Source organism: Gasterosteus aculeatus, chromosome 20, assembly GCF_964276395.1.
Source record: "Gasterosteus aculeatus chromosome 20, fGasAcu3.hap1.1, whole genome shotgun sequence".
Lineage (NCBI taxonomy): Eukaryota > Metazoa > Chordata > Actinopteri > Perciformes > Gasterosteidae > Gasterosteus > Gasterosteus aculeatus.
Window position 1 is genome coordinate 3,094,588 of NC_135707.1, and position 27,752 is coordinate 3,122,339.

At 46.1% G+C, this 27,752-nt stretch overlaps 4 protein-coding genes across 5 annotated transcripts; 1 reads left to right on the forward strand and 3 right to left on the reverse strand.

Annotated features, from left to right (window-relative positions):
* Positions 1 to 5,879: 5,879 nt before the first annotated feature.
* Positions 5,880 to 13,367, reverse strand: rragca (Ras-related GTP binding Ca). Its single transcript, XM_040164198.2, has 7 exons — positions 12,976 to 13,367; positions 10,890 to 11,093; positions 10,539 to 10,738; positions 8,999 to 9,113; positions 8,179 to 8,321; positions 7,771 to 7,919; positions 5,880 to 7,441 (listed from the first exon to the last, which is right to left on the reverse strand). Exons 1-7 carry the CDS (start codon positions 13,156 to 13,158, stop codon positions 7,287 to 7,289), a joined length of 1,149 nt encoding a protein of 382 aa, XP_040020132.1. The 5' UTR covers positions 13,159 to 13,367; the 3' UTR covers positions 5,880 to 7,286.
* Positions 13,368 to 13,975: 608 nt separating this feature from the next.
* Positions 13,976 to 16,581, forward strand: LOC120810014 (c-Myc-binding protein). Its single transcript, XM_040164210.2, has 5 exons — positions 13,976 to 14,274; positions 14,723 to 14,795; positions 15,059 to 15,107; positions 15,276 to 15,405; positions 16,093 to 16,581. The coding sequence occupies exons 1-5, from the start codon at positions 14,260 to 14,262 to the stop codon at positions 16,132 to 16,134; spliced, it is 309 nt and encodes a 102-aa protein (XP_040020144.1). The 5' UTR covers positions 13,976 to 14,259; the 3' UTR covers positions 16,135 to 16,581.
* Positions 16,582 to 17,035: 454 nt separating this feature from the next.
* Positions 17,036 to 18,921, reverse strand: gja9a (gap junction protein alpha 9a). Its single transcript, XM_078094515.1, has 2 exons — positions 18,793 to 18,921; positions 17,036 to 18,539 (listed from the first exon to the last, which is right to left on the reverse strand). The coding sequence occupies exon 2, from the start codon at positions 18,518 to 18,520 to the stop codon at positions 17,396 to 17,398; it is 1,125 nt and encodes a 374-aa protein (XP_077950641.1). The 5' UTR covers positions 18,521 to 18,539; positions 18,793 to 18,921; the 3' UTR covers positions 17,036 to 17,395.
* Positions 18,922 to 21,131: 2,210 nt separating this feature from the next.
* rhbdl2 (rhomboid, veinlet-like 2 (Drosophila)) lies at positions 21,132 to 25,587 on the reverse strand. 2 transcript variants are annotated; one of them, XM_040164201.2, is made up of 8 exons: positions 24,993 to 25,587; positions 24,052 to 24,295; positions 23,225 to 23,373; positions 22,541 to 22,653; positions 22,224 to 22,324; positions 21,973 to 22,033; positions 21,831 to 21,892; positions 21,132 to 21,545 (listed from the first exon to the last, which is right to left on the reverse strand). In XM_040164201.2, the coding sequence occupies exons 2-8, from the start codon at positions 24,280 to 24,282 to the stop codon at positions 21,366 to 21,368; spliced, it is 897 nt and encodes a 298-aa protein (XP_040020135.1). In that variant the 5' UTR covers positions 24,283 to 24,295; positions 24,993 to 25,587; the 3' UTR covers positions 21,132 to 21,365. The 2 variants fall into 2 exon arrangements, with proteins under 2 accessions (XP_040020135.1, XP_040020134.2); XM_040164200.2 differs by having other exon boundaries at positions 22,224 to 22,653.
* Positions 25,588 to 27,752: the final 2,165 nt, after the last annotated feature.

A 27,752-nucleotide genomic window follows, 5' to 3' on the forward strand; every position in this document is an offset into this window, starting at 1 on the left:
CGGTGCTGATAACTCGTGTTATGGGGGGGGGGGGGGTCTACTAGAGCAGCGTCATTAGCGCGACTGCCGGATTGAGAGGTGGCGAAGAAGGAAGCATCGGAGGAAGGAAATAAGGAAGGGAGGTATAGGGAGGGAGGAGAGGAGGAGAGGAAGACAGATGTTTCACAGCCATATTTCCGGGGTTTCCGGGGGGGGGGGCAAACAAAAAGCGCACGGATCATCTAAAGAGAAACGTGACCCCCCCGACCTCCAGATCTACTTCTAACTCTGACAAGTCAAAGCAGGTCCAAAAAGTTAAAAACCAATGAATAAATATGAAATATTTGTGTAGCAGAACCCCCCCTTAGATTAATAGTTTAAAAGGACCATTTTGGGAACCACTTAACTTGATTACCATTAACTATGAAGTATACAAAGCACCACTTCAACAGTAAATGTTGTTATTTAGCAGCATATCAGCCACAGCGGCCACTTCTCCGTGTAACGAGCACTTTGACGTTGGGTTTTTTTCCCACAGCTACTTGAAGGATCAGAGCAGTTGATCTTCTACGGCTGTCCGGTTCCATCACGCCATCACGCCATTGAGTCCGCCACATCCGAAACACAATTCTTTCTCTTTTACGTGCGAGGGACCTGGGGACCATTGGCTCTAACGTTGTGTTGCATTTCAAACCCCCCCCCCCTCAGTCTCTACGCGCGAGTCCACTCCGTCATCTTTAAGTCCACTTACGCCAAAATATTCTCAGAGGCCTTTTAGGCGGCCATTACGACGCCACCCTCCCGCCCGCCGCCGCCGCCGCCGTCCAACAACCGGGCAGCCGGTTTATCGCTTTAATAGCTGCAGCTTCAGTGTTCGTCGCGCCTTAGGAGCCCCCTTCAGGAACAACACATCGAGAGAAATGAAGCTCAGATGGCTGAAGGGCACGCCCGGGCTGTAAAGAGAACCCATAAAAAAAAAAAGCCAAACATCAATGGGAAGGCTAATAAAGTCTGCGTGACCCACAGTGTTGTGAAGGGCTTATTGCGGAAATATCACAAACGGGTTACGCCGAGGATTTTCCTTTTCTCCAATTTCCTTTGTGAAGAACCGTCTCCTTTTCGGTGTTATTGACTCGGTTGTCGACCCCCCCGTCCCCCTACACCTCGCCCTCCTCCATTCATGGAATTAAAGCGTCAATATGTTATTTGAGCAACAAAAAAAAAACTACACACGTCTCAGTTTGTGACAGGGGAGGAGCCAGGGAATGAAATGAGTGGAGAAGAACGGGTCACTGGGTGGTTGGATGGGAGCAGAAATGAAGCGACCACCTGATGGCCGAGGCTTAACTGAATTGGGTGACAGAAACCAGGCGGAGGACAGCTCGGTCCTCGCTGTTTCCCGTGTCCCCGCGTCACGACAAATTTGAATTTATCGCGGCCGAATTTTTTCGCCGTGATTCGGCATCAGCCGTGTTTTCTCTGTCTCATCTGATCATTTGTTTACCCGTGACCTGCACCTCTTCAATCATCGTTTTCCTTCCTCCTAGTTCCCTTAGTTGGTGTTGACAGCAAACTACAGGCCTCCCTCCGAGCCGGCGTGGAGTAATTAAAGAAAGTTTTATTTAAATTTGCCCGTGTCCAATTAACACCATTGGACTCTCTTCTCTGCGACAGGCAACCTTTCTGCGCAAGTGAGGATTATATTAGCCTACTTTATTTTGTCAATCTCTTAACATCCATATTGAAGCACTTGTGTGTGTGTGTGTGTGTGTGTGTGTGTGTGTGTGTTAGTAAGCTCATTAGGAAAGAAAGCAGAATTTTCACCAGCACCAAGGAGAAGATAAACATATTGCTGCTTGTGTCATGTGTGGGGGGGGGCATTAGAGGTCCGACACTGACCTGTTACCAGCGCCACGAAAACTCGGACTTAACACTCGACAACAGATACGACGGCACGAACAAAAGCGTCGTCACACAACCGTCTCGTTTGTTCTCCATCGCTAATGAGAGAGAGTAGCCTGATTAGCCTGGCAGCAGCAGTGTCAGACACTCAGCAGGGCGTCCACAGAGCAGTGTGTGTGTGTCTGTGTGTGTGTGTGTGTGTTACATGTATACTCAAGCATTTGTATGAATGCCAGTCTCTCTCTCTCTCTCTCTCTCTCTCTCTCTCTTCACCTCTCGTGCCAATCCTCTGCTTCTCACTTTGTTCCGCCTTTTCTCTCTCTCTCGTTCTCTAAGCCCCCTCCAAAAAAAAACTCTGATCCCTGCATTCGCTCAGTCTGGTAAATGACTGCAGGGGGGGGAGACAGCGATCCAGTGTCAGCGCCCGCCGCCACAGTCAATAACGCTGTCCCGTGTCACCGCACCGCGCTGGCTAAGGCCCACGCGTCTTATCCCTCCCCAAAACTGCTGCCTAACAGCCCCTCTCTGCCTTTGCCAATCCTGCTAAACGCATCACCACACCCCCCCCCCACCCGCCCTGACACGTCTCTTGGTTCTCCAAATGACCAGAACATCCTTGGGTGGAGCGAGAGCTGCATATTTTAAGGTCAAAAAGAAGAAGCCCAGTGAAATTTACTACCAGATGTGATGCGCTTTTTCACGGCGCCCCTGAATTCTGAGCAAGTGGTGATGGGTGACTGATCTGTCTGTCTGACTGTAACAAGGCTGGGTCATGTAGGCTCTACTCCAAGACACCCGCCAAATTGCATGCAGCGCATATATATACGTACACGCATGCATGCATGCGTGCGTGCGTGGGGGGCGCAGAGGAGCTCAGACGAGTGTTACGGACGAAATCGCGGTCGCCGCGATAATCCACTTCCCCTCCATCGTGTTCCATTAACCTCACGGTGCACGCACACGTGTTCGTTCGCTGTGCCCACGCGGGCCCTCCGCGCACACGCACACACACGCACACACGCAGACACACACGAGATGCTGCACGTCCGTCAGTGTCGGGGGCCCCGTGTCGTCCGGCTCCATTGTATCTGCATGAGGCTGAGATAATGGCATCTGTCGCTGCTCCTTTTGTCGGCCCCGGACCCCCCCGCCCCCCCCCCAGACCCCTTCCCGGCCCCCCAGCTCACTGCTGGTCCCCATTAGCTGTCTGCCGGCCCGCTGGCCTCTCTCTCTCTCTCGCTGCACGCTCTGCTGCCCGGCCGAGAGAACCGCAGGAGACGCCCGTCCCCCGTCCACCAAATCCCCCCCCCTCCGGATCAGAAGCAGTCAGGTAGTTTGGGGAAACTAGAAAGGTGTGAATTTGTGTATCGGTCTAATCACAATATAAAAAATAAAAAAAGAAAATATTTGAAAAATGGTATTAACTTTTTGGAAAACCTCAATATCGATTGAAATCCACTACTATCAAAGTGTTTTCCCAAATTAGGTATTTAAATGTTGCAAATGAATCCACCAAATAGACTCCGCAGTTATTTTCACTGTCGATCGAACCTGAAAATGAATTGTAAATCATTCGGAACAAAGGAATCTACGGCATTTCTTCTGAGAAATGTATTAAATCAAACATGTGTAGTTGGCTGTTACTTCTCACAATTAACAAATCCAATCAACTCTAAAAGACTTTAATTCATCTGGAAAAAAAAAAAATGTTTTTTTAATGGGAGATTAGTAAAAAAAAAAAACTCCCTCAGTCCCCAATGGAAATTAGATTTTTAACAAAAACATCAGAAACTCGAGGTGCACCACTAAATGTCCCACTATTTATGTTTCTAACAACAAAAGTGAACCAGCGAACTGATGTTGTGCACGTTGTGCAGCCGATAACAACAAAAGCCCACAAGCCATTTTTTTACCTTTTGGGCCCAGATGAAAAAGTTACTTTGTGAAGATCACAGCAGCAGACTTATGATCAAGGTACGTTCTCGCTGCATCACGTCGCTGCATCGGGTACTTTTCTGCCCAGAAGCAGCAGCAGAAGCAGAAAGCCGACGTGCTGCTGGGATCCGTGTCCACGACACATCGTCCCCCCCCACCACCACCCCACCCCGCCGCCGAAGACAAATGGAGCCCGCGTTACATCCGTCAGCCATTGGAGACGTCTCACTTAGTCTCATCATTTCCCGCCTCGTCTCTCATAAGCACGGCTAATAAAATGTAAAGATGAGAGATAAAACACGGCTGACTGAGTTTTATTAAGAACCTAATGGCAATATCATTGTAGTGCTGATACTAAGACATCTAAGATGAAGGGCGGAAGTGAGCGTGACATCACAGGCAAAAAGTATGTTCAGCTGGCTTTATTTCATTATTGGTTACGCTGACTTATTGGGAGGGGGGGCGGGGGGCAGTGTTGCCTTTGATAAAGCAAAGCAATTTCAGCGGCTGCTACGCCGCCAAATTACAGTTGTACATCATGCGGCTCCGTCGCCTCCTCAGCTCGTCCTCGGCCTCCCTCCTTTCGCCTGTGAGGGACGGGGGTCCCTGCGTGGGGCCCCCGTCCCCCCCCCCCCCCCCTTGCTGTGGAGCAGGCGGACCAGCTGTGAGGGCGGACAACAGCCCCACCCAGAGGCCGGGCGAAGCCACTGCGTCGCTAAGTGGCTCCACAGGGCTGAGTGGTGACGTCCACAGCTCACGTTGGAGGTTTGATTTGTTGAATCACTATTAATTCAGTAGGAGCTGCTGTTATTTTGAGCGAGATGATCGGGATACAGGCGCCCAGCTGAAGACACATTTGATCTACAGCTTTGTTTAGTCAAGAGATTATGGGACTCAACGATTGAAACCATGGAAATTGTCATTAGCACTTCTGCGACTGCCTTTCCTCTCATTTGACTTATAGTTCATTTTTGTGTTGCTGCAAATGCTTGGCTGTGTTAATTAAATTTAGCAGGCTTCATTTATATAAAATATACTATGTAGTGTCCTCCTGTTGACGTAAACAAAATGTATGCATCTGCTCTTTTACTTCTGCTGTGCAGAAACATTTATGTCATTTAATCAACATTAAAGGGTTAAACGGGGGTGTGGTGATGCGTTTAGCAGGATTGGCAAAGGCAGAGAAGGGCTGTTAGGCAGCAGTTTTGGGGAAGGATGATTTCAGTAGCTTCACTCCATTGAAGGCTCTTTACCGGTCCAGACGAGTTCAAATGACCTTGGAAACATCATAAACACGACCTCTGGCCTCCCAACACAAAGCGACTCGCAGATCAACAAACCGCCAGGCTGACAGGTCTAACCCGTCTGCCATTAGGCCGTCAAGTTATCACACTTTGCTCTAATTCCCCGTCTTTCAGGGTGTCACACTTTATATTCCCCGGCATGGGAAGTCTACATGCAGATGCATAATTTATCTCAAATTAGCGCCTATTTGAGTGAGCATCAAAGCAAGGCGGGAAAGGTTGGAGGAGAGCTTAAGGAGCCGCGGGGAAACCATGGCCAGGATTAATGCGGGAGATTTTTAAGAAATTAACGGCTTAATGGACTGGATAAAAATAAAAAAATATATATTAAAAAAAGAAGCTGTTAGTGTTTTATCGCATCTAAAGTGTGTTCAGCTGTCCGGCCTCCTCCCCACACAGCGGCTCGTCACAGTAGCGATGAGGCTTATTTAACTCGCTGACGATTAGATAGTGAATTCCATATTTTAAAGCACTTCGACAAAAGATTTAATATTGTATAGAAAATACCCAGGAGGCATCTTGTTGAATTGTATGTGATCCATCATGTTCCATCACAGCTGAATGACCTTTGACATTTAGAGTCCTGATCCAACAGGCGGATGCGTCGCTCAGGCTGACTGTCAACTCAAACTGACTCTGCCAAGGAAGCACAAGTCTCATCGTTCTCTGTGGGGGAACCGTGTCGTAATCCTACAGCGCCATCTTGTGTTTGCCTCAGAGAAGGTTTAAAACAACATCATCCAGATAGTGAGCAGTATCTAAAATTAAAATGTTCATTTATTTCACATGGTATGTCATCACGATACAGTAAATCAATCATCCATCACAGTTCTGATGTGCAAGTGTTTATTTTCTGCTGACCGGTAACGACGAGGTGAAGAGTTTGCTTCTTGTTTCCAAGAAGCAAACTCAAGAGTCATCGAAAGAACTTTGCCGAGTAAAATCGGCCAAACGCGCCCTCGTGTCTGGAACGCCAACGTTTATCCGGCCTTTTACTCAGCGGGTGCATTAAATCCGGTTCCTGTCCTCTAGAAGCAGCCTGAAATAAACACACAGGCATCAACACGTTGGGTCTCAGTGTAGAGTTTGGTCTTTTTCCCGTCCTGGTGGACGCGTCTTGGTTAAGCTTCATTTCCACTCCCCCCCCCCCCCCCCCCCTTTGAAAGCAACAAGCGGCGTGGCGAATGAGAAGGACACCAGTTGGCAACGCGTGACGCACGCATGCTTGGAATGAACGGAGCCAAACTAAATACACAACACAGGCCTGTAGGTGGAGAAACGTGCACCTTCCAACCGGTTCAAATCACCTTCATCGCCCCAAAATGCGTCGGACAGACGGAGTGTGAAGCCCTGCTGCTTTCTTAGGCTAGTCAACCCTCCCCCCCCCCCCCGGTGCTTGTGTTAAGAATCAAAACTATTTCCTTTTTCCTACAAACTCAATTAAACATGAGATTTTCCGTGGAGCGCACACAGTGAAGTTACTTTCACTGAGGAGAGCATAATTATGCTAAGCTGCGATTATGGAGGAGGAGGGAAAAGGTCCCAGTCCAGGATCTAAATAAACCCTTTCATTAAGCGAGACACACACACACACACAAAAAAAAGTTAGATGGACAACACAATCCCTTTTCGGGCTGCTCACAAAAGCTTGTTTTCCCTTCACAAGTGAAACCAAACAGCGAGCTTCGGGCAGCATTCAGGTAGCGTGAGGTGGGTGGTGCTGAGAGGAGGCTCGCGCTGAGGACAAGCTTCATCTACGTAAGGCCGTGTCTGAACATGTGACGTTAGCGGTTCTCGTGTATGGATTTCTCTGCAAGTCAGCAGACGTGGTCGGGCTCGTGTTCCTGCAGAAACCGACCTGGTTTGTGTTCACGAAGAGGGACCAGCAGCTTATAAACGGCGGCCTTCGACCGCTGGAGGAAAAAAAAAATAAACATCCTGAACCTGCTGTGGTGCAGGTGCAGGTTTAGCGCGTTGCCTTTGCATCCAGCTGGAACCGATGCAGAGGGCTGTGCAGTCTCCCCGTCTCAGTACTTTGGGTGCTGGTGGCGCAGTCTCTCCTCTGCAGGCGCTCGGCATATTCTTCCTTCCCTTTACCATCTTTCTTTTTTTTTTTCTCTCTCTCTCTATCTCTCTCTCTCCTTGTCGTCATCGTCGTCGTGCGTTTCAGACGGTGTTGCGCGGCGTGCCGTTTAGTGCGACGGCCTTGGTGCAGGGCGAGCCCACCGCCTGGGGGCCAACCGAACGCTGCGTGGAAACACCCACCTCAAACACCTCGTGGATGGCCTTCCGGAAACAGTGGAAATTGTAGTCTATTAATCCTGAGGAGGAACAGAGGCACACGTGTGGTATAGATGAGAGTGAGAGTTGTACTTGGGACTGTCTGCAGCAAGAGTCTGTGAAAAGTCATGATTCTCTCGTGTTTTTAGGGATGTAAATGAGAGACCATGATAAGTACAAGAGATCCTCCCAGAAACTAAATACATTTCAGATTAACGTTTTTCCCCAATGAACTATTGTGTTACATCCAAGAAGGTCTTATGAAAAAAATGGGAATAATGTAACCCAATACGACACCTTTGATGATTAAATCAGCTTGCTGGTCACCAAAATAAGACCGACGTCGTGTCACTTCTGAGGGACGGTTTACCTTTGCGCTCAAAGCTCTCTTCTCGTAGGATGCAGACGAGCGCCAGGAACTTGGTGACCTCTTTCAGGTACAGCACGGTCGTGTTGTTCAACTTGATGATGGCCATGGACTCCTTGTCGTAGGCGCTGCCGCTGCCGTCCTCCCTCAGGCTGAGGAGGACACGGCGTTCGAGGGGGGGGGGAGTGGGACGTTAACGGCTCGCTCGTAGACACATATTAAATCAGGCGAGTAAACGCTGGTGAACTCCTTCAAACAGTGACACAACCTCATTTTCCTCCTGTTATTTATATGGAACAATAGACTGGAGAGTTTACTCTATACAGTCTCTCCACACACACACACACCCATTTAGCCCCTCCCTCCTCAAAGCTGTGAACCAATGAGGAAACCCGTTGAAGCGGCACTGACCCGTAGATGCAGGAGACGTCGATGACCACGTCGATCATGTCACAGCACAGCTCGTAGGACTGCATGTCCACAGGGGAGCTGTCCGTGGCGATGTAGATCTTACTGACCACGTCGAACAGGAAGGCCTTCTCGATCCCAGAGTTCTGACCCGGGGGAACGTGAGTACGGTTGAAGGAGAGGAGGACACTCATTTTACAAGAGCAACAACTAACAAAAGTTTTTCGTATTCAAATGCGAGACAATAATATTCAGGAGCAAAGGTCAAGCTAGTCGATCCAACAATGCACAAAAAAACAAAAAAAACAGGTTTATTTGAACTGAATAAATAATACCGTAAAGCTAAAAAAGTGCTGATCAATGGTTCCAGCTCTAGATATTAAAAAAGGAACCTATTCATATTTCTTGGTGTACAGTATTCAGGTCACAGTTTCTCTTTATTGATGTTGCATCGGTGTGATGAAGTACCATCATGCGCTATTTGATTTCAATCAGACACAAACAGACCCGCGTGGTGCATATTTTATCCCGTACTGATCAACGCACATATTGAAATGTAAATACACGGGTACAATCATTTTAAAGCGCAGATGCGAATGTCATTTATATAATCCACTCGATAAAGACACAAAAAAGATAACTGTTCCCTTCTTATAGCAAATGAATACAGGCTTTTACTTGTTTGAATACAACTTGAATCGTAGCAGAACACGTTAGTGAGAACGTGTGCAGAAAACGAGACGACGTCGTCGTGGTCGATGGAGGAACTTCTCTGCACGCGTGAAGCAGAGCGTCACACCGCCTCACGAGGCGTTTTACCTACCGAGATGAAGATGTTCAGCAGGTTCTCCAGGGTGGGGAGCTGAGGGATGAGCTTCTGCACCACTTTGCTGAAGGCCTCGAAGATGGAGTGGTCATAAATACTCGTCAAGTAAAAGCTGAGTGACAGGAAGCAAAGAAAAAAGGGGAAGTGGAGTTTGCAGTTAACAGCAGGGAACCCGTCTCACTTCCTTAACATGTGACACACATGACAGCAGGTAAACAAAAAAAACTAAAACACCATAGACAGAAAAACACGAGAAGAAAACAAATGTTTGCAACACTTGAATTCTTCATGCGTTCAGGCGACCAAGAGGTCGGACCGAGAGGAAGACACAAAGCAGAGCGGCATAAAATCAACGAAACGCTTCTCTGCTGGCCGATTTCTCCACGATAAACAACCCCCCCCTCCCAATAAAACACACAGCGCCGTGTGTCCACACCAAACATCGGCCGGGTGGGAGGCCTCGCAGTATCTCAGGTCAAAGGCCGCAGCCGATGATTACAGTCACATCTGGTGTGTTTGGGCTGAAACAAACCATCACGCTCAGCATATTCAGGAGTTTATTGATTGTTCCATTATTCTGACAATCAATGTATCCCTTTGGCTTTGGAATGACGACGTGTCGGTTTTGTTATAGATGGTGAAATACTGAAGTTTTATCGACTTATTAATAATTATTTTATCTCAATGCTCAAGGAGATCCTCAAATTCAGAAAGGAAATAATCAACAAACAAAAGCATCATGGCTTCCTGGCTATAGAAAAAGCCTCGCATCGATTGATCTCAGCCCGTGGCGACGTGTCTGAGTCATTGTTTCTTCATTAGCAGGTCAAAGAGGAATCTCACAGTAACACTCAGAAGCTGCTCTACGTCCACACGACTGAAACCACAGAACAAACAATCATCATCTTCTCCTCTCAGCTACGGCGTCACACGGGGGACTTTTCACACAGTCACACATGCTGCTTTTAAAAACCCTACGCGGCTTAAAGGACAAGTCACATGCGTCCTCGGATGCTGAACTACAGGCGCCGACTGAGGTGGGAAAGAAAATCCACGTTCCTCAAACATGCATCCCTAATTGCTGCGAGTAGCCGTTTGGCTCTGAACCAGAATGTTTATTAGATTTCTGTGTGTGTTTCTGTGTGTGTGTTTCCAAGGCTCTATTTTAGAAGGGAACAGTAATACCGGTAGGACAACCTGATGTCAAAAGTGCCAAAAAGCTGAGGTGTATTTGCATCTTATTATCGGATTATCGGTAACAGGAGATTTGTTCCACTTATCTTAAATGACTGGTTATCATAGTTGAGTAATGATGGCACCTGGGTGTGACTGGCAGAAAGAAAAGGGCCTATTTGCATGTTTTTTTATAGCCATGCAGCAATGAGAACTGATGACAAAACTAAAACTAAACATTCACAGATAACAGGAGCGAGAGAGAAGGAAATGAAATGACTCCAGTCTAACATTTGATGACATACACGTTGTCGTCTCGTTCCTCCTGATAAAACGATGCAGAGGTAAAACACCAACGAGCTACCTGAGATGCAGCTTCTCTAAGTTGGCGTCTGCCAGGTCGTCGTTGGCCCTCTGATGGATGTCTCTCTGGGTTTCGATCTTGTGGTCGTCTGAGAGGCCGTCCACTTTGTGGATGAACACCTCGAAGTTGATCTCTGGATTGATCCGGTAGGCCCGAGACACAGTGAGGTGAAGCCTGCCCAGGGCCTCCACGTAGTCATCCTAAAAGAGGACCACATGTATGCAGCGCGCACATCTTCGTTAACGCAGCGAAAGGGTTCCACTAATATACATGTTTAGAAACGATCCCTTCACCAGGTAAAACACTATGTTTACAACGTTAACAGCCTTTTTCTTTCATTTGTTTCCCCACCTGAGCGTCGATGACAAATATCAAAGCCCCGGTTCCTCTGAAGATCATCTCGTAGTCGAAGGTGGGGTCGAAGAAGTCTACCTGACCCGGGAAGTCCCAAATCTGGAAGTTGACAAAGGAGCTGCTGGAGATGTCGTCCTTGTAGATCTTGTTGGTGCTCTCCAGGAACAAAGTCTCATTGGGAGACATTTTGTGGAACACCACCTGAAATCACAGGTGCGGATGTTTAAGAAGAGTGAAAGCAGACGACGGTTCCTGGGGATTTTGTATGGAATTTAAATATCACTGGAAAAGTTAGAAGTACCCTCCTCACTATCATAGTGTCTGGGGCAGATGGTCGTTTGGCTTCGTCTGTACAGATTAATAAAATTGATATTTTTAAACAGTGCAGAGCTTTTTTTTTCTGCTACACTTTAGTTTATTGATTTAATGTTGAACGTGTTGAATGGCTGCGACGATACAAAAGGATTTAATGTAATCCGCCTAGAAAATGACGACAAATAGTAACTATACATCCAAGTCACATAGAACGTAACTTCATGTGCACACTTTGAGTCACAGGCAGCGATGCGCTTTAAACTATTGCCCAACAATACTTTGTATCTCGTAAGACGGCCTCGATCCAACTACCGTGACTTCATGGGAGAAATGATCAGTACGGGATTGTATTTTGCTTCCGCTGTGACTCAAACCACAAGACATCAGCCGGCCGTCACATGGAGCATGAGGGCTCAACGCCGCACACTCACTCTGACGCAGCACTCCGACTGCTGTCAAACAGCCGACCCGAAGACTGCAGCTGTGTGGAGCAGAGTGGTCCTGAGCCGGATGCAAACGGTCAGAGAATTACCTACCTACAATTTCCCTGAAGATGGACTACAAAGAAAGGGATGTTCTAGTGGGGTTCCTATGCTAAAGGAGCCAAGTAGGGACGTGCTGAAGCTTCGTTCCTTAGCAGTAGAGAAGTCAAACAGCGGTTATCACGGCAAACTTGCACTACTTCCGGGTAATTTCACTCAGTTAGGACAATTCAAATCCAGCCCTGAAGGTGCGCTCTTTGGATCAGCGTGTGGCCCACTGAGGTCAAAGGCCAATGAACCAGCAGGAAAAGCCGAATCACATGATGTTGGGCCGCGGAGGCTTACAGGGGAACATTAATCTGAGTCTTGACAGCGTGGATTGTGACATAGCAGTTCTTTGCACGTGTTCCTTTGGGCTCATATCTGCGGGACAGGCTCCCGGCGAGTCACGCGACCGATTCTTCCCCCCTCCCTCGAATATGAACATGAATAATAAAATGTGCATCTCAGCGATTATTCAACCACATCTGGATGTGACTTGAAGAAGACGAGTGAGCCGCTGGATCTTGTCGCGTTAAACAAAGAAAAGGCCTTCAAATGGAGGAGGAGTGACAGCCAGCAGGGCGAAGGCGGCCCAGAAGCATCCGGCTGCGTGGCCATTTGTTACAACACTTAAATAGTGACAGAAGCACGTGTGTCAAAATCTTACTTTAAAAGCTTCCGTGCTTTACTTTTAATTTAACGAATATCTCGGGCCTCGATCACAGGCAGAGCTGCGTCAGTAACACTTTCCATGAAGAGAGTTCTGGGTGCTCTGGACTCGGAGGGCCCCTGGGTGCACATCGCACGCGCAGGGGCCCCAAAACTCACCCATCTTCAGCAGGTCGTGCACCTGGTGGGACTGATTTAGGAGAGAGGGGAGGAGGGAGGTCGCAGTCACGTGAGCCTCACGGCTCGTTGGGGACTGACTGACCATCCGGCGTGCGGGACACGTTGTCCGCCAAACAGTCACGTGCTCAACGTCAGCGTGCCAGTAAAAGATGCGCCCGGCGTCACCGGTCCACCTGGCGGACGGCTTACCGCCACAGCGTCACCCACGTCAGCGAACACCGGGAGGCTAACTGCTCCTTCGCGGCGGGGTCGCTCCTCGGCAGCCGGCGTCACTTGCGACATGCTAAGCGCACGTCACGTCGTTAGCTTGTTTGGCTAACGACCCGTTTACCGGGGTGAGGCCACCCAAAAGGGCTAACGGTCCAACGTCTCCCCCACCCCCCTCCCCTACCTACCTTCTGTATGGATGATTTGCCACTTCTTCTCAGCCCCATGAGCAGGATCCTCGGTTTGCTGTCGGACGGCGCCGGGCTGTCCTCGATGTCGGCCTCCTCTTCGCCATAGCCGAAGTCTTTGGGGAAAGAGTCCGCGACCCCGTAGCTGTCGGCCAGCTGTTCCACCTCGTACTGAATCGACATTTTGACCCAACGACGGTCGCGTCCCCACCCCCTCGTCCCCCCTCCCCTCACCCCCTACCTGCCCCTCACCCGTGTTTGTATGAGTCGGTGTGCCACAAGCTATCGTCACACGATGAATTTGGCTTGTCAACAAAGCCCAGGCTGCTCAGAAACACCGAGCGTGATCCCACACATTTCCTTCGGATTTCCTCTCCCTTGAAAAAAAAAAAGTGGGGTTTGTCCCCGCCCCTCGATTCTGATTTGATGCCGGAATTCGTCTAAGACAGATGATTGGTCGGAAGCTCCTGTCACTCTACTGAGGTTTCTCGCTGTCACCTGACTAGTACTCGGACCTGTTTTGTGACCTATCACCCGAATAATACAAAAACGAACTCAGTTAACAAAGGTGTTTGGAGTCTTTTCAGTTTGTTTTATTAACTTTTAATTTATTCATTTTTATTTGTGATAAATTAAGAAAACATTTGACGTAGGTTGCTAAATATGAGCCGTCTAGAAAAGTGGGCATTGCCGGTGTTCTGCAGTATGACCAGCTGATGGCGGCAGAAATCAACTAGTGAAGACTTCCAATGTATTTCTACAATGTCGGAACTCATGCTGTCAATAAATGGTTCAACGTTGAAGGATTCATTTTTTGAAAGACAGGGATGCTCCACCAAATCTGGTTGAAGACCATTTGTAACACAAAAAAATCCAAACGTGGTATAGAGAGTGAATTCTTCCCCATGTCTCATTTGGAAACTAAAAAGCACTAACATAAACAAAAACAATTCTGTCAAAAACACACGTTTTTATTCATCGTAGTTGCATGTAATCAGTTAGACACACACGCGAGTTAGAACTGGGTTTATTATCTCAAGGAGTACAGCCAGGACTAAATAAATAAAAACTGTTGCCAAAGTAGGTTGAGTCAAGCCAATCACTCCGTTTGATATAACTCCGTTTAACGAGGGACACCTGAACGCAGCACTCAGCACACCACACTCGCTGCATAAACGAAACTTAAAGAGTTTACCTGCGCTTCCAAACCAGCTTTGCGGTGTCCGGCGGGACCGCGAAACTACAACTACGAGAAGAAAGTCAACTTTATAAACCACGGCAACCATGGCGCATTACCGGGTGGGTGTTTGCGCGGTTGTTCGTTTTGTCTTGAAGTGTCGCTCAGCAGAAACAGTTTTATTGACTAATGTCAATGGCTCTAACGTTAGCGGCTAGCTAGCTGAGCTCAAACGGGCTAGCTTAGCTTTAGCCACGCGTCACGGTGCTCATCAGGCAACCTGTGAATCACCTGGGATTAAACCTTTTTGGTGATAACGTTACATTAACTCACGTTAATGTCCTCAACCTGACCGCAAACTTTTTATCTTAACAATTCCTCCCTCGGGTTATTGTTCAACGTTAATTGCTATTTATAAGTGACGTTTATAAACTTGTCTTTTAATAATTGACACAGGACCTTTTAATTAAGTTAATTAACGGCCCGTGAGAAATGAAGTGTAAAGTGTTTTTTAACCACACCTGACAGTCGACAGTTTTCATATAATTGCTGACTTTTGTCTCCTTACAGGCTCCAGAAACCAAACGGGAACAGTTCAGGAGGTATCTGGAGAAAGCTGGTGTAGTGGACAGCCTGACCAGTGGTACGCACTCATTTCTCCCTGTGAGATAACAAGTAAATGTTAACGGTACCACAGAAAACCATCTGGGTTTGTACAAATTATCCTCAATCGACCGTACCGGAGTGACAGGAATGAATATCTAAATAAAAACGTAACCAAGTCCTCAAATGGCAGCTTTTTGAGTTTCGTATTATTATTATTATTATTATTATTAGCTTCGTATTATTTTATATCCAGCCCTTTTCATGCAATTGTATCTAATCGTTTGCATTTTTTTTCTTCAGTTCTGGTGTCTTTGTACGAACAACCTGAGAAGCCCAGCAATGCCCTGGAGTATCTTTCTTCACACACGAGCTGAACCATCGGGCAGCTGCAGAAATGATCTCTTGGTCTTGTTTTTAGCAAGTGGACCCTCAGTCATGAGTTAATGCAGAGAAATATCCAGAAGTTAAAACAGGAGGCCGCCGCTTGCTGCAGATTCTTTAACAAACTCCTCCCCAGATTTGTGAAGGAGCATCTCAATTCTGGCGGTCAGCCTGCAACCGACACGGAGGCTCTGCAGCAGGAGGTCAACGACCTGAGGCAGAGGTGTGCGCGCCTGGCCGACGAAAACAAAGACCTCAAGTCAAGGGTGAGTTTCGGCTGTTTGTTTGGGTGGGTTTGAATGATGACTCAAAGATATGTGCATGCGCAGGCTCCGTGCAGCTGATTGTTGACGTCAGAGAAGTGTCATTTGTGTTTTAACGTCCATTAAACCTGGAAGTCTGAATCTGAATATCTTGCCAACTTCACCGAACTGTAAAAGTTCTACGGACACTTTCACTCACTCACCTCATAACGAACCGGGAGGGACAGAGACGTCTGACGTACGGTGGTCCGCTTTTAGCGGAGTCTAAATTATCTTCAGTATTTCCAAGTCAGAGATAAATCAAAGTTATTGGGAGATGAAATGCGTTCCGGGTGGCATTTATTCCGTAGCTCTTGTGATTGGTAACGTTTTAAAAGCGCGTTCTCTCTTTATTGGACGAGACGCGTCTCTTCTGCGCCGCCAGGTTTCTGTGAGACTCGCTGAGGACAGTAACTGCAGAACAATACGTGCTTTCACGTCACACACCACACAAGCCTCCAATAAAACCAGATGAGGTCGCTAGTCGATTTTGACAAGAAGTCGCCAAGAGGGTTTGGAAAGTCAATCTACCAAACAACGAAGCAGAGTGCGCATTCGCATATCTTGAGTCGTCGTGTTTTCTTCTTTCTCACCCCACATTTCAGGCAACACACCTGATGTAGATTCCCCCTCTCCTCCATCTCTCTCTAGCTGCAGCATTATGAACCTGAAGGTGGAGCCGTAGCTGATTGACCACAGCAGCGCTTTGGCTCAATCGATGTCACGAGATTTGGTTTGTTGGTTCCAGGTTCCGATAACGCTGCAGCGTGAAGGCAGAGATTATTTTTAAGCCTTTTTTTTGTGGTTGTTGTAAATCTTTTTTCTACTTTTTTCTTAGCATGTAACTTATTCTGTACATGTATTTATTTAGTTTATTCCTTTGCTTTACTGAGAAATGTCCCTTCTATATGGCTGGAAAAGTCAGATCTTTAAAGAAATACTTCAACCATAATAAGTTCTTCCTTTAAGGGGAATGCCATTATTTTTCAGTGCTCTGTGAAAAAAAAGTGCTAATTTAATTTCTCTGCCATAGTTCTTCACTGTGCAGAGCCACCTGACGGTACGGGACAAAGACACATGTGTACTTTTCCCAAGGAGCTGGTCACCAATAAATAAAGTACTTCTTGTCTTGTAATCATCGTTTTTATCACCGACTGACTCATTTCTGAAAAACGGGCATTTTATTGGTTCATTATGTTTGTACTACAACAATTAAAGTTGTGTACGTTAGAACGGTCATTACTTGCTACTTTTATCCAAAATTAACAATAGTCCAAAAAAGTATAAAATGAGTGATAATATGGACAAATGAAGACATTGTGGACTAGAGCACATTATGACCAGATTTAGTCATTTTAGAATCTATATAGAGCTGCTCTTAATGTAATTTAGTTGAATAAATCTCCCTGCTAATGCCCTAAAAAGATCATATTTAACTGCAATTTTCTCGCTAAATATTTGTTCGCATTGGCTTTATGCTACAAACGTAAGCATTGCTATTGGACAGTTCATTCTTACCGGTTTCCTTCCCACCACAACATGCAACCTTAAAAGAAACCGGATTAAATATGGATGGAGAAAATGGAACAGTGGCCCGCCTGAACAACTTTATTTAGCCAACATGCACTCATCATTTGCGGTGACATTATTATTGAAAGCCTTGCAATGTTTATAGGTCACACAACGATGAAAACATCCACTTCTATTTGACCCGGTTCAGGCTGACCTGGTTTTCTAAACGTGTAGCAGTGCAGTCAGTCACAATAGGGTACAGGCTTATTCCAAAACCTCTTTGTCTGATATCGTACCATTATTTCATCTACAGGTTTTTTTTTTTCTTAAGCATGCTACATTATCTGAATGGAAAACAAAGTTTTCAGTCAGTGTAAAATCCGTAATGTTGAAATGACGTCCAGCGGTCACGTGTATTGCCGCAAGAACGCGGTGTAAAAGTTCAGATCTGCAGGTCTGCCGGCCGTCTGTCCACTGGCGTCTTGCCGTTGGAAGAAGGCGGCCTGGGGTTGTCCCTGGATCCTGAGCTGGACTCTTCCGGTGTCTCCGGGCTGGAGTTTGAGTCGGCCTTCTTTGGAGAGTCTGGATTCCCTCCGTCCTCTTTGCCGTGCGGGGGATCCTCCAAATACTGCTGGTGGGTCTGCTCGCTCCGATGAGGGAGAAAAGATGGAGGTCTGAGGAGGTTCGGGTACCTCTCCAACAAGAGGTTGTAGTCACAGGGTGCGGAGGCAACCGTCACCCTTCGGGGTACGCTGGTGCATATTTGCACAACAGATTCTTTTTTGCACTTGTTGGCGCAGTAGTCATCGGGTTCGTCCTGCAAGTGAGGGTAAAGGTCCAAGATGCCCTGCATGACCTTCTTGTAGCCCAGGTACGTGAGCTCCAAGAGGTTCAGGAAGAGGGATATGGCCGCGATGCATTGCATGAACACCATGAAGACACTTTTCTCTGACGGTCTGGACACATAACAGTCCACGGCATTGGGACAAGGGTCCCGCTCGCACTTGAAGAGCGGGTGGAGGTGAAAGCCGTAAAGGACGTACTGGCCTGTCATGAAGGCCACTTCCACAACCGAGCGGGTGAAGACGTGCGCCACGTAGGTTCGCAGCAGCGAGCCCCTCAGGGGGGCTTTGTTCAGCTTGCCCTGGTCGAGCTGCTTCACTTCCCGCTCGATCCTCTTCCTGGCCTCCGCCGACTCCGCGTCGACCAGCTCCAGCTCCTTCCGCAGCAGCGCCTTCTTCTTCTGCCGGGCCTTCTCCAGCGCCCGCAGCCTGTAGAGCGCGTGGCCCATGTACACCAGCGAGGGAGAGGACACAAAGATGACCTGCAGCACCCAGAAGCGGATGAGGGAGATGGGGAACGCGTGGTCGTAGCACACGTTCCTGCAGCCGGGCTGCTCGGTGTTGCACACGAAGTCCGCCTGCTCGTCGTTCCACACGTCCTCCGCCGCCACGCCGAGAACCAGCATGCGGAAGATGAAGAGGATGGTGAGCCAGATCTTGCCCACCATGGTGGAATGGATGTGCACCTCCTCCAAAACCCCGCCGAGGAAGTTCCAGTCGCCCATCTTCACTACGCCATCGTGACTGGAAGGTAGTGAGTGAAAGAGGTGAAGGTGAGGGAACAACGAAAGGGACCAGAAGTGCACCTTTGAGGAAACAAATTGGATTTTAAGAAAGAAAGAAAGTTTTCTGACAATATTTGGTAGCTTTTCAGATTAAGACAATCTAAACAAAGAAGATCCCCCAGTAACAAAATAAATTAAAGTACTTCTTAAATAGTGAAACAAAACATTAGCTAAATAAAGCCTGATGAGGAAAAATTGCAAAAATGTCACACATTTGTAAAATATTGGGAAAGATCTATTTGAAGCCGAGTGGTTTATCCGGGGATGTGTTCCCTGTCCTGCTCGGCCATCCGGTTGTGCCTCAGTCAGGACGCATGTGAACCGGGGCGCCGCTCTGTTCCATTTAGCTCGCAGCGGCGTGGACGGACAGCCGGTGGTGACCCGGGTCTCCTCGGGTCACGCCCGCCCTCCACACGAGTCCATCTGCATCACCCGAACATCGGTGACCCGCCTTTCCCCACAGTGTTCCAAAAAAAAACACCAACTGCGAAACAGAGAGAAGTCGATAGCAACAGCTTCCCGGATGCATTTAGATTATGGCCTCACAACGGTGGGCGGCAACCGGCTGTTGCCCTGATAATGACCTCAATATCTGCAGCTCGGGCGTGTTGTTTGTGCCTTTTATTTCCTTATATCCTACAGAAATGCTGCATACACTCAACTCCACGGAGTTAAACAACCCAGCTGCTTCCTAATAGATGTTTTTTTCGCAAATTCAGGATTTGTTAACACTCAATTGTTGGAAGCCTAATTGCTCCATGTGCAAACACTGTGGTTTGGACCACCGCATCATCGATGCCAGTCAGTGATCTAACGAGGCTTGTACAATCAATAGTTTTCTACTACAGCAAAGTAATCGATTCGCCATCATGTCTGAGTTCATTCCTCTGTAGATTCAATCAGGTTCTCATGCAGCGGACACCTTGTTTTATGCAATTTACTAGAATTATATCCCAAAAGATGAGCGTGCTTGCCAACAGTCTAAGCAACGTCTAATCTGACACCTTTAAATGCGCCGCGGGTCACGTTACGGCGTCACGCCCCTTGATATGAAATGTTTGTTTTACAAAGCTCGGATATTTGATTGACAAGGTTCAGGAAGCTGAACTTTTGCCTTCTGACCTAAAACTGTTTGAACACTTTGCCAAGCGGATCGATTCGACTAGTCGAGCACAAACACATTAAGGTCATAGGAGGTCGTGTCTGTGTGTCGACAGCCTAAAGGTCTAAAGTACAGAGATTTTTTCTGATGGAAGTAACACCGGCATTCCCCTGATATGCACATTTTATGCACTATTTTCGGGTCTTAAAACAGATTCAAACTGCTCAAGTTCTCATCAGCAAAAGTCCAGTATTCAACTCTTAAATAAATGTCACAACGTGCTTTATTGGATTATCACTTTAACCTCTACGTCACGAGGCGTTTACAAGCCGACGGCCTCCGTTGTCGACTGAGAAACAGTAACGTAGCTTCACATTCTCAATAAGAAATGCAGATGCTCCACAGCAGGACAGCTGACCAGCAAGTATTTCATTAAATATACAAGAGCTGAAATCCCGATGTTGTTGTCCAGACTACTGATTTTCTGAGTGCTGCACTACACGGAACAACAACATACACTTTCCCATCGTTTTCGGGGTGAAGTCCCACAAGCCTATAATTGAATATTGATGCACTAAGTTATATTGATGTGTTGTGTTTGGAAACTAAAAAAAGTTTCCATACAGAGGGCCACATTCAGGTACTATCAGGCCCCCACCCTCCCCTCGCCTCCCCCATGGCGGCGACCCGGCTGCATCAGACAGCAGACTGCTGCACACGCCGGGTCACGTGCTTATTGGCCACCGATCGGACCATCATTGGAAATGTGGCCTTCACTTGCTAAATCATCACAATGAATCATCCTCTGTTGCCAAAGTCCAGATTCAATATGGCAAAAATTATGTTTAAACAAAACATTAAAGACATTTTAAAAAGAGGCATTGAGATGCAAAACATGTGTTGAGTGTTGGAGGCTTCGGTGGGTCAAAGTTCACCAAATGAACATTGCTGATTTATTAACTGCGCCTGTTGTCATTCCCAGGCCAGTAATTTGAATGTGTTCATCTATAGACTCATAAAAATGTAAATGTACCAACACATTTTTAACCGGACAGTTTCGTGCTCCGGAATCGCTCATTATCGAACACTCATTGCACTCGTTTGCAGTGAAACAAAAGGCAACGTTAGAGGAGTTCAAGGCTGAAAAGCTATCAGCATGAAGGGAAAACTAATCAACATTTTTAGAAAATGACAATAATGAGTCAACAACAGGATGTGGCTGGAACAATAAGGTGACATTCAGCCGCAGCACGACGCTTCCTTTAATCTCTTTCTTAATTTACTACGTTTAATGAATACTCTCATAGGAGTGCTTTACCATCAACAGAAAATATTAAAGATTAAAAGTTCTTCCATTTAACAGTTTGAAAAAATGGCATTAAATTAGAGCAGTATTTTGATACTCAAAGGTGTAAAAACATACAAAACACTCAAATAAAACACAACCCATTAAAAAGTTACAGATAAGATTTAATCCAGTTGTAAATTAAAATAGTCCTTCTGCATGTAACACATGAACAGCATGAGGCACCGGTGGCCTTGAACTCACAAGTTCAGCTCTAAAAATACACAATATGATAGTAGAAAAAAATACCCTGTGCACTTCACAAGTGAAGTACGGCTTCCTGAGTGAGTGACATCAAGGCCTTCGGTGTTACGCTGTGAGAGACGGAGCCGGCGTTCCTACGGCGCTGGGCTCAGGACGATATTGAAAACCACGGCAAAGATCAGGAACAGCAGATACCCGACTATGCACAGCCAGAAGCGGGGGTCTTTGAGCAGCTTCTGGTTGTAGGCGCTAAAGAAGACGTAGCCGACGGTCATCCCCGCCACGATCCCTCCGAAGTGCGCCACAAAGGACACCTGGGGGGGGGGAGAACGGGATGCAGTGATGAACACAGGCGCCTGTCAATCCGCCCGACTTCACGCCCGAAAGATCCAGAAGCAGTTTAACCGCCAAAACAACGACCCCCCGGCGGGGGGACGGAGATGAGAACATGGAGGAAGGAATAAGGAAGTGGATAGATAAACAGTTGATTTGCTGAAAAGTGAAGCTACGGAGTTAAAAGGACAAAGGTCATCAGTGTGTTGGTTTTCAGGGGGGGGGGAAGTTAGCTGATCTGACCTGATCCCCATCCACTGTCATACCTTCAAACCGGCGTCTTCTGACAGAAACCTCCTGTAGAAGGCAAATCCAAAATCTGTGGCAACTGGAGAAAGAAAACGGTATCAAATGTAAGACCTTTAAAGTGCGATGAACTAAACGAAAGAAAAACGCAGGAGAACGTACCGAATATCACGATAGCGAGGATACGAAATACTCCGAGAACAGGAATCATCTCTCGGAAATTCTGTGAAATACATATGACATTTGTTTGGAAGCTTTGAGTGAGCTGGTCCTGTTCACACGCTATGATGTCACGATGTTTTGGACGACCGCAGGACATTTTAAATGAGGTTTAAATTCTGTACAGACCAAATATGGTCAAATATAATTCAAAAACTGCAGGGTGAAATGCTGACGCCCAACTTGGAACTCACCACCACTGCGTTCATAAAATACCCCCCGATGAGGGCATAAACTCCCCCAGAAGCTCCCACCAGAGCACTGAGGGGATCAAAGATGGAGCTGCACAACGAGCCTGAGGGGAGACGGGAAGCATCCGCGAGCAAAAAAAAGAAAAGAAAAAAAATCAGTGGCACTTCTGACAGGAAGCCCGCTAACACAAACAGGAAGAAACAACTTCCAGATGTCCCGAGGGGGAAAACGCAGATGGAGTCCGGCTCGCTGGAGCTGCTCCAGTAACTGCCCACGACGAATATAAAATATGAAATGCAGTTGAAAAAAAACGGATGACCTGCCAGGACGCCCGCCATGTAAACCATTCCCACTTCGAATCCTTTGTGGACCAGTTCCAGCGGGATGCCCACCAGCAGCTGCATCACCAGGTTTCCAAAGATGTGCTGCACCCTAGAGACGGGCGGAGAAGAGAAGAAAGTTTACTTTAAATGAAATTACATTTTTACAAAGCTGCTTCTCCAGAGTCCAAAACTCTAGAAACAGTTGGGCCCTTTATGTTTTAACAAATGCAATTAGGGCCAATATGAGGGCATTAAAACGACGTGTTGTACACTGGAGAGTAGTGTGTGTGTGTGTGTGTGTTGTAATGAAGGAACGTGTCCTCTTGTGCAACTGGGCGGCTCGTTGCGTTTCTTGCTTCTTGTCTCAGGATCCTGTTTGATGTCTGTGATCACTCGTCCTCTTATCCACTCGTCCTTTGTGCTTCAGGGTTTGGGTTTTGTTTTTTCCTGTTGCTTATGTTCACATGATTTTCCTTTGCTTGCCACGTCACAGGACTCCGGTCGTGTTTGGACACCTCTGCTTTCTGGCCTTTGTAACGGCCTTTAGAAGCGGTTCCAAAGTCAAAACAAAGAGACGATCGGCTCCATGGCCGCGACACCGTCAGGTGTCCGTGTCCCTTCCCCCGAGCTTCCTCGGTGTAGTTAAAAGTATTTTAAAAACGGGCCGGCCCGCAACTTACCCGGCGTGGACAAACATGTAGGAGATGAAGCGCCACGCTTCCTGCCGCACCTCTGGCTTGTACGTCAGGGGGCTTTTCCAGATGCCTTCGTCCAGGGTCACCCACTGCTTCTGAGGCTTCCACACCGCGTAGTAGATGAACACCGCCAGCTGGCCGAGAGCCGAAAAACACACACACACACGAGTCAAGTCTCCGAGAAGGAGATTTACAACGGTCTGACTTTTAAAAAGGTAGCGGGATCAATGTTAAATGCTATGCATAGATTTCAGGCCACAGTGAGGCACACACCCCCCCCCCCCCCCCCTCTCCCTCTCCCGCCATGTAATTTCAACAAATCCCCCACTGATCCTCCACATTCCACACTGTATTTACTTCAATCTGAAAAGGCCACAGTGGCTTTCTGTTTGCGCGTCGGGGAAAAGCATCTGTGAATCCCACCAGTGGGGATCGGGTGGTGTTTTAACGTCACACGTGACTTCACTTCATCAGTCAGGAAAACAACATACGCTCATTTATGGATGTTGTTATGAAAATACTTTATATTTTGGATATCTTAATATAATAATGAGCATTTATCATACGTCATTTTGGTGAAGCAACAATAGTAAACTATAAAACTATATTGACGCTATTGATATTGAGGTATTTGGTCCAAACGCTGCTGTACCATTTTGATCGAAGGGTCAATCGTTTTCCCCGATATCCCGCCACAGATACGACTTCTTCATCTGCTACATCCACCACACACAATCACAGCAGATGTGTCCACTCATGCATGACCAAAGACCACGGAATCCACGCGGATCGCTCCGGTCTCCTACGGCTACCTCGGCGATACTGATGAGGACGATGAAGATGGGCGGCGGGCAGCAGTTGGCCCGTTCCAGGTACTTTTCGCGGTGGTCCTCCGGGAGCATCCATTTGGAGACGGACAGCTGGAACCTCTCGCAGCAACCCGCCGGCCGGCCGCCGTCGGGCTGGTCGGCCGCGTCGCCTAGGCGGCGCCCGTTCCGGTCCACGGGGAAGGGCTCCTGCTGCTCCAGGTCCAGGTCCTCCATCACCGCTGCAGATCTACACCCAGGAGGAGATGGTTGTGGTCGGGTTGAAACGGCAGCATCCGATAATTAATTTGCGATTAATAATACTGAGAAGTACAGTTATTGTGAGAGGCTTGTATCTATATTACACACGTTCACTTCCCTGAAGATTTAAAGTGTGAAAGAATCACCATAAATAAAATAAAAATGTCTTATCACGTTACTGATAATCTTAACGTTACACCGCGGAAATGACATGTTCTCTCTTTGGGAGATGAAATAAGTAAATACTTGTTGAACCTCCACTGACAACGTGAAATGCATCTACAGGTGTGTACTTGTATTGTAACACGCACATGCGCAGTTCAGACCACGGAGACGAGTACTGCGATGTAAACAGTCTAGTACAAAATACTCTGAATGAATGACCCTAAAGTTTTGCACTAAAACCTGAAATATTATTAATTCCTCTTTTAACGTCTGGGCCGAGTAAAATGTTGACAGTGGGCAGAAGCTGGTCGATAATAAAGTTAACATTACTTAAATTTACTGTAATTTATTGAGCGTTTCCGCTCACCGTCGTGTCCATACTCGGGTTTTGTAGATGACCAAAAACTATACAGCGGACAACTTAATGCATTATTGTTGTTGTTGTTGTTGTTGTTGTTGTTGTTGATGATGATGTTACGTTCCCTATCATTTGGTTCGAATTCGACTCAACTTTTACTCACCTAAATATTTATCAGGAAGAGAGCAGCTGTCTCCAGGCGGCCGCACGCGCACAAATATCGATTCCACGGAGCTCAAATCTATCAGCCGCAGACACTCGTTCATTTAACGTAGCGCGGGTTTAAGGCGTTGGTTCGCTCTCTTCTTCCTCGTCCTCCTCCTCCTCCTCCTCTTCAGCCCGACCGTCGCGGTGGGACTCCAAGAAGAAAAGAAAAAGAAAGAAAAGCCACTTTGAGATAATTATAGAGCTTCCATTGCTTCTTCCCGAGAGAAGCTTCCTTCCTGCGTCCAGAACGAGCTCCTCGTGGACCCTTTAGCTCAGCCACAGAAAGACCGCGAAGCCCCGGCAGCCTGCGACGACAACGGCCGATATACCTGCTTCCCCCGCGCCACACCTGAGCTCGGTGACGTCACAGACCCATTATCCAGACCGCCTCCCCCTTTCCGCCCACCTCCCCTCCTGCACAGCACGGCAAAAAGGAAGAAAGAAGAGGCAATAACAGCTGTTACGGGGTCCTATATTCAAATGTAACACAGCTCCCGGTTGAGTAAAGCGCAGTGCGGGTGAAGTGTAAAAGAAACGCTGCAGTGACGCACAGGAACCACAAGGTGGCAGCAGAGTTTACCAGCAACGACAAAGGAGCATCCTCCTATTTAATAAAACATTTTCTCTTTCCAGTGTCATCAGCAGGTCATGTAACAGGACGTATTAATCACCGCGAAATCGCTGGTCAACCATGTCATTGACCGTTCTGACATACACAACGTTTATGTTCTATATTAAAAACCAGCTATAACCAGGAACCTTTAGGCTTGAACCCCTTTGAGTGAACATCCAGTTAGTCTTCACGACAACTTATTACCATTGATGGGTTTTCCTTCTGTTATTTCTTGACCTGTGGGTGTGTTTGTCTATACATACTGTGTATATATATATACAATTTCTCTTGGATTGCCCATAAACGACCCATATACTTTATGAATAATTTCTAGCCAATTACTGAAATCAAAAAATATACAGTATTTTATTCTGAAAAAAAGGGCAGTCAATAGATTCATTTTTGAAATGTATTAATTGCGATTAATCACAATTCTAGGGTAATAGAATAATATTCATGGTAGTTATTATATTCTGACATATATATATACATATGACATGTATATATATGCCTATATATATATATATATATATATATATATATATATATATATACATATATACATATATATATATATATATATATATATATATACATATATATATATATATATATATATATATATATATATATATATACATATATATATATATATATATATATATATATATAATATTAGGGATATTTATATACTGTATATTAGAGCTATCTATATATATATTTTTTTTAATCACTAATTCATCTTAATCTAGATTAATCGCAATTTCTTTTTTCTTTAAAAGACTAATAACTTTAGAATGCATGTATTTTTAATTGTATTTTGCATGTATTTTGCATGTATTTGCATGTATTTTTAATAAACTACAAAGATGTAATCATTTTGGAGGCAGATTTCCACCAAGTGGAACATGTTGAACGAAGGGTTTTCATTGTTTGGGGAGTTTTTGCTGTGCCGATGTGAGGGTTTCGGGCCAGACCATGTCGCATGTGTACAGACTGTAAACCCCCCTGAGGCAATTTTGTAATTTGCCTTTTTGGGCTTTACAAATTAAAATGAAATGAATACAACTGGCACATGGAGGAATTCCTCTGCATGAATATTCTGTTTGTTTGCCTATTTTTCCTATTGCCACTATTCAGAAAATTGCCCTGCTGCCACAATATGACCACTAGATGTCAGAGTTTATTGTTGTAAAAATACCATTTTTAAGGTTGTTTCTTTTGAATGAAAAGTTCTATTGGAACTGAAATTCAGTTACACATGAAAACATACATATTTGCCTGATCACTAAAGCTGAGGTTGGCAAAAGAATAGAACGAGACGTAGATTGTGAGGAAACTGTTTTTACATTGGTTAACAATTGTACACCAAAAAAAGAATATAAACGAATTAAATAAAAACATGAAAATGAATCTACAAATGAACTAATGATCTGTCCACATTTGCGACTTAACTTTCCTCTTAAAAACCTTAGTCTAGCAGCACTTGGCTGCCAACAAAGTGTGTTCCAGCATTCTGAATTTGAAGAAGTAGGAGTATTATAACAGCATTCAGTTTAAATATACTTTATAAATCAACTTTGTCACGTTGACTATAAAAGGAAACTATAACTAAACACATTTGATTTCAACAGGACAGAATTGTAAAGCTACTTCAGCACAGTGATACTATTTCCAAAGGTCTACAGTGATGTGCACGTGTGTGACTGGAGGTCCTTGAGCACCGTGTATATCGTGTGAAACCAAACAAAGGATCGGTGGTTGTTATAGAAGAGAATCCGTTTTTTAGATGATGGTGGTGGATTATAAACAGGAGTAATTAGGTGGAAAATGTTCCTCTTGTATTGTAATATTGGAAAAGGGAGGCTTAATACTAAACCCTTTTTAAAGCTGTGACTGTGATGACATTAGACTTGAGTTGCCACTGCACAGTTCTTCACGGTTTCGTTTCCGGGGATCAATTTTGTTTACTTCCGGCACACATGAAGTAAACAAAATTGCGTAAAAATATTTTCTTGCATTAATCTTGGCCACATCCATCGCATAGATTAACGCGTTAATGTTGACAGCCCTTCTAAAATACATTTGCAATGATTTAGAAAC

Bases quoted from the DNA above. Each gene is read 5' to 3' on its own strand.
- rragca (XM_040164198.2), bottom strand. From the start codon at position 13,158: ATGTCGATTCAGTACGAGGTGGAACAGCTGGCCGACAGCTACGGGGTC. The intron at 9,114-10,538 runs GTAGCTCGTTGG...CCTGTCACTCAG, and splicing joins TTAGAGAAGCTGCATCTCAG to CTTTTACTTGACGAGTATTT. The intron at 7,920-8,178 runs GTCAGTGCCGCT...TGTCCTCCTCAG, and splicing joins GACGTCTCCTGCATCTACGG to CCTGAGGGAGGACGGCAGCG.
- LOC120810014 (XM_040164210.2), top strand. The intron at 15,108-15,275 runs GTATCTTTCTTC...ACTCCTCCCCAG, and splicing joins AAGCCCAGCAATGCCCTGGA to ATTTGTGAAGGAGCATCTCA. The intron at 15,406-16,092 runs GTGAGTTTCGGC...ATCTCTCTCTAG, and splicing joins ACAAAGACCTCAAGTCAAGG to CTGCAGCATTATGAACCTGA.
- gja9a (XM_078094515.1), bottom strand. From the start codon at position 18,520: ATGGGCGACTGGAACTTCCTCGGCGGGGTTTTGGAGGAGGTGCACATC.
- rhbdl2 (XM_040164200.2), bottom strand. From the start codon at position 24,282: ATGGAGGACCTGGACCTGGAGCAGCAGGAGCCCTTCCCCGTGGACCGG. The intron at 23,374-24,051 runs GTAGCCGTAGGA...GCTCTCGGCCAG, and splicing joins TCCTCATCAGTATCGCCGAG to CTGGCGGTGTTCATCTACTA. The intron at 21,893-21,972 runs GTACGTTCTCCT...TTCTTTCTCCAG, and splicing joins CCTCGCTATCGTGATATTCG to TTGCCACAGATTTTGGATTT.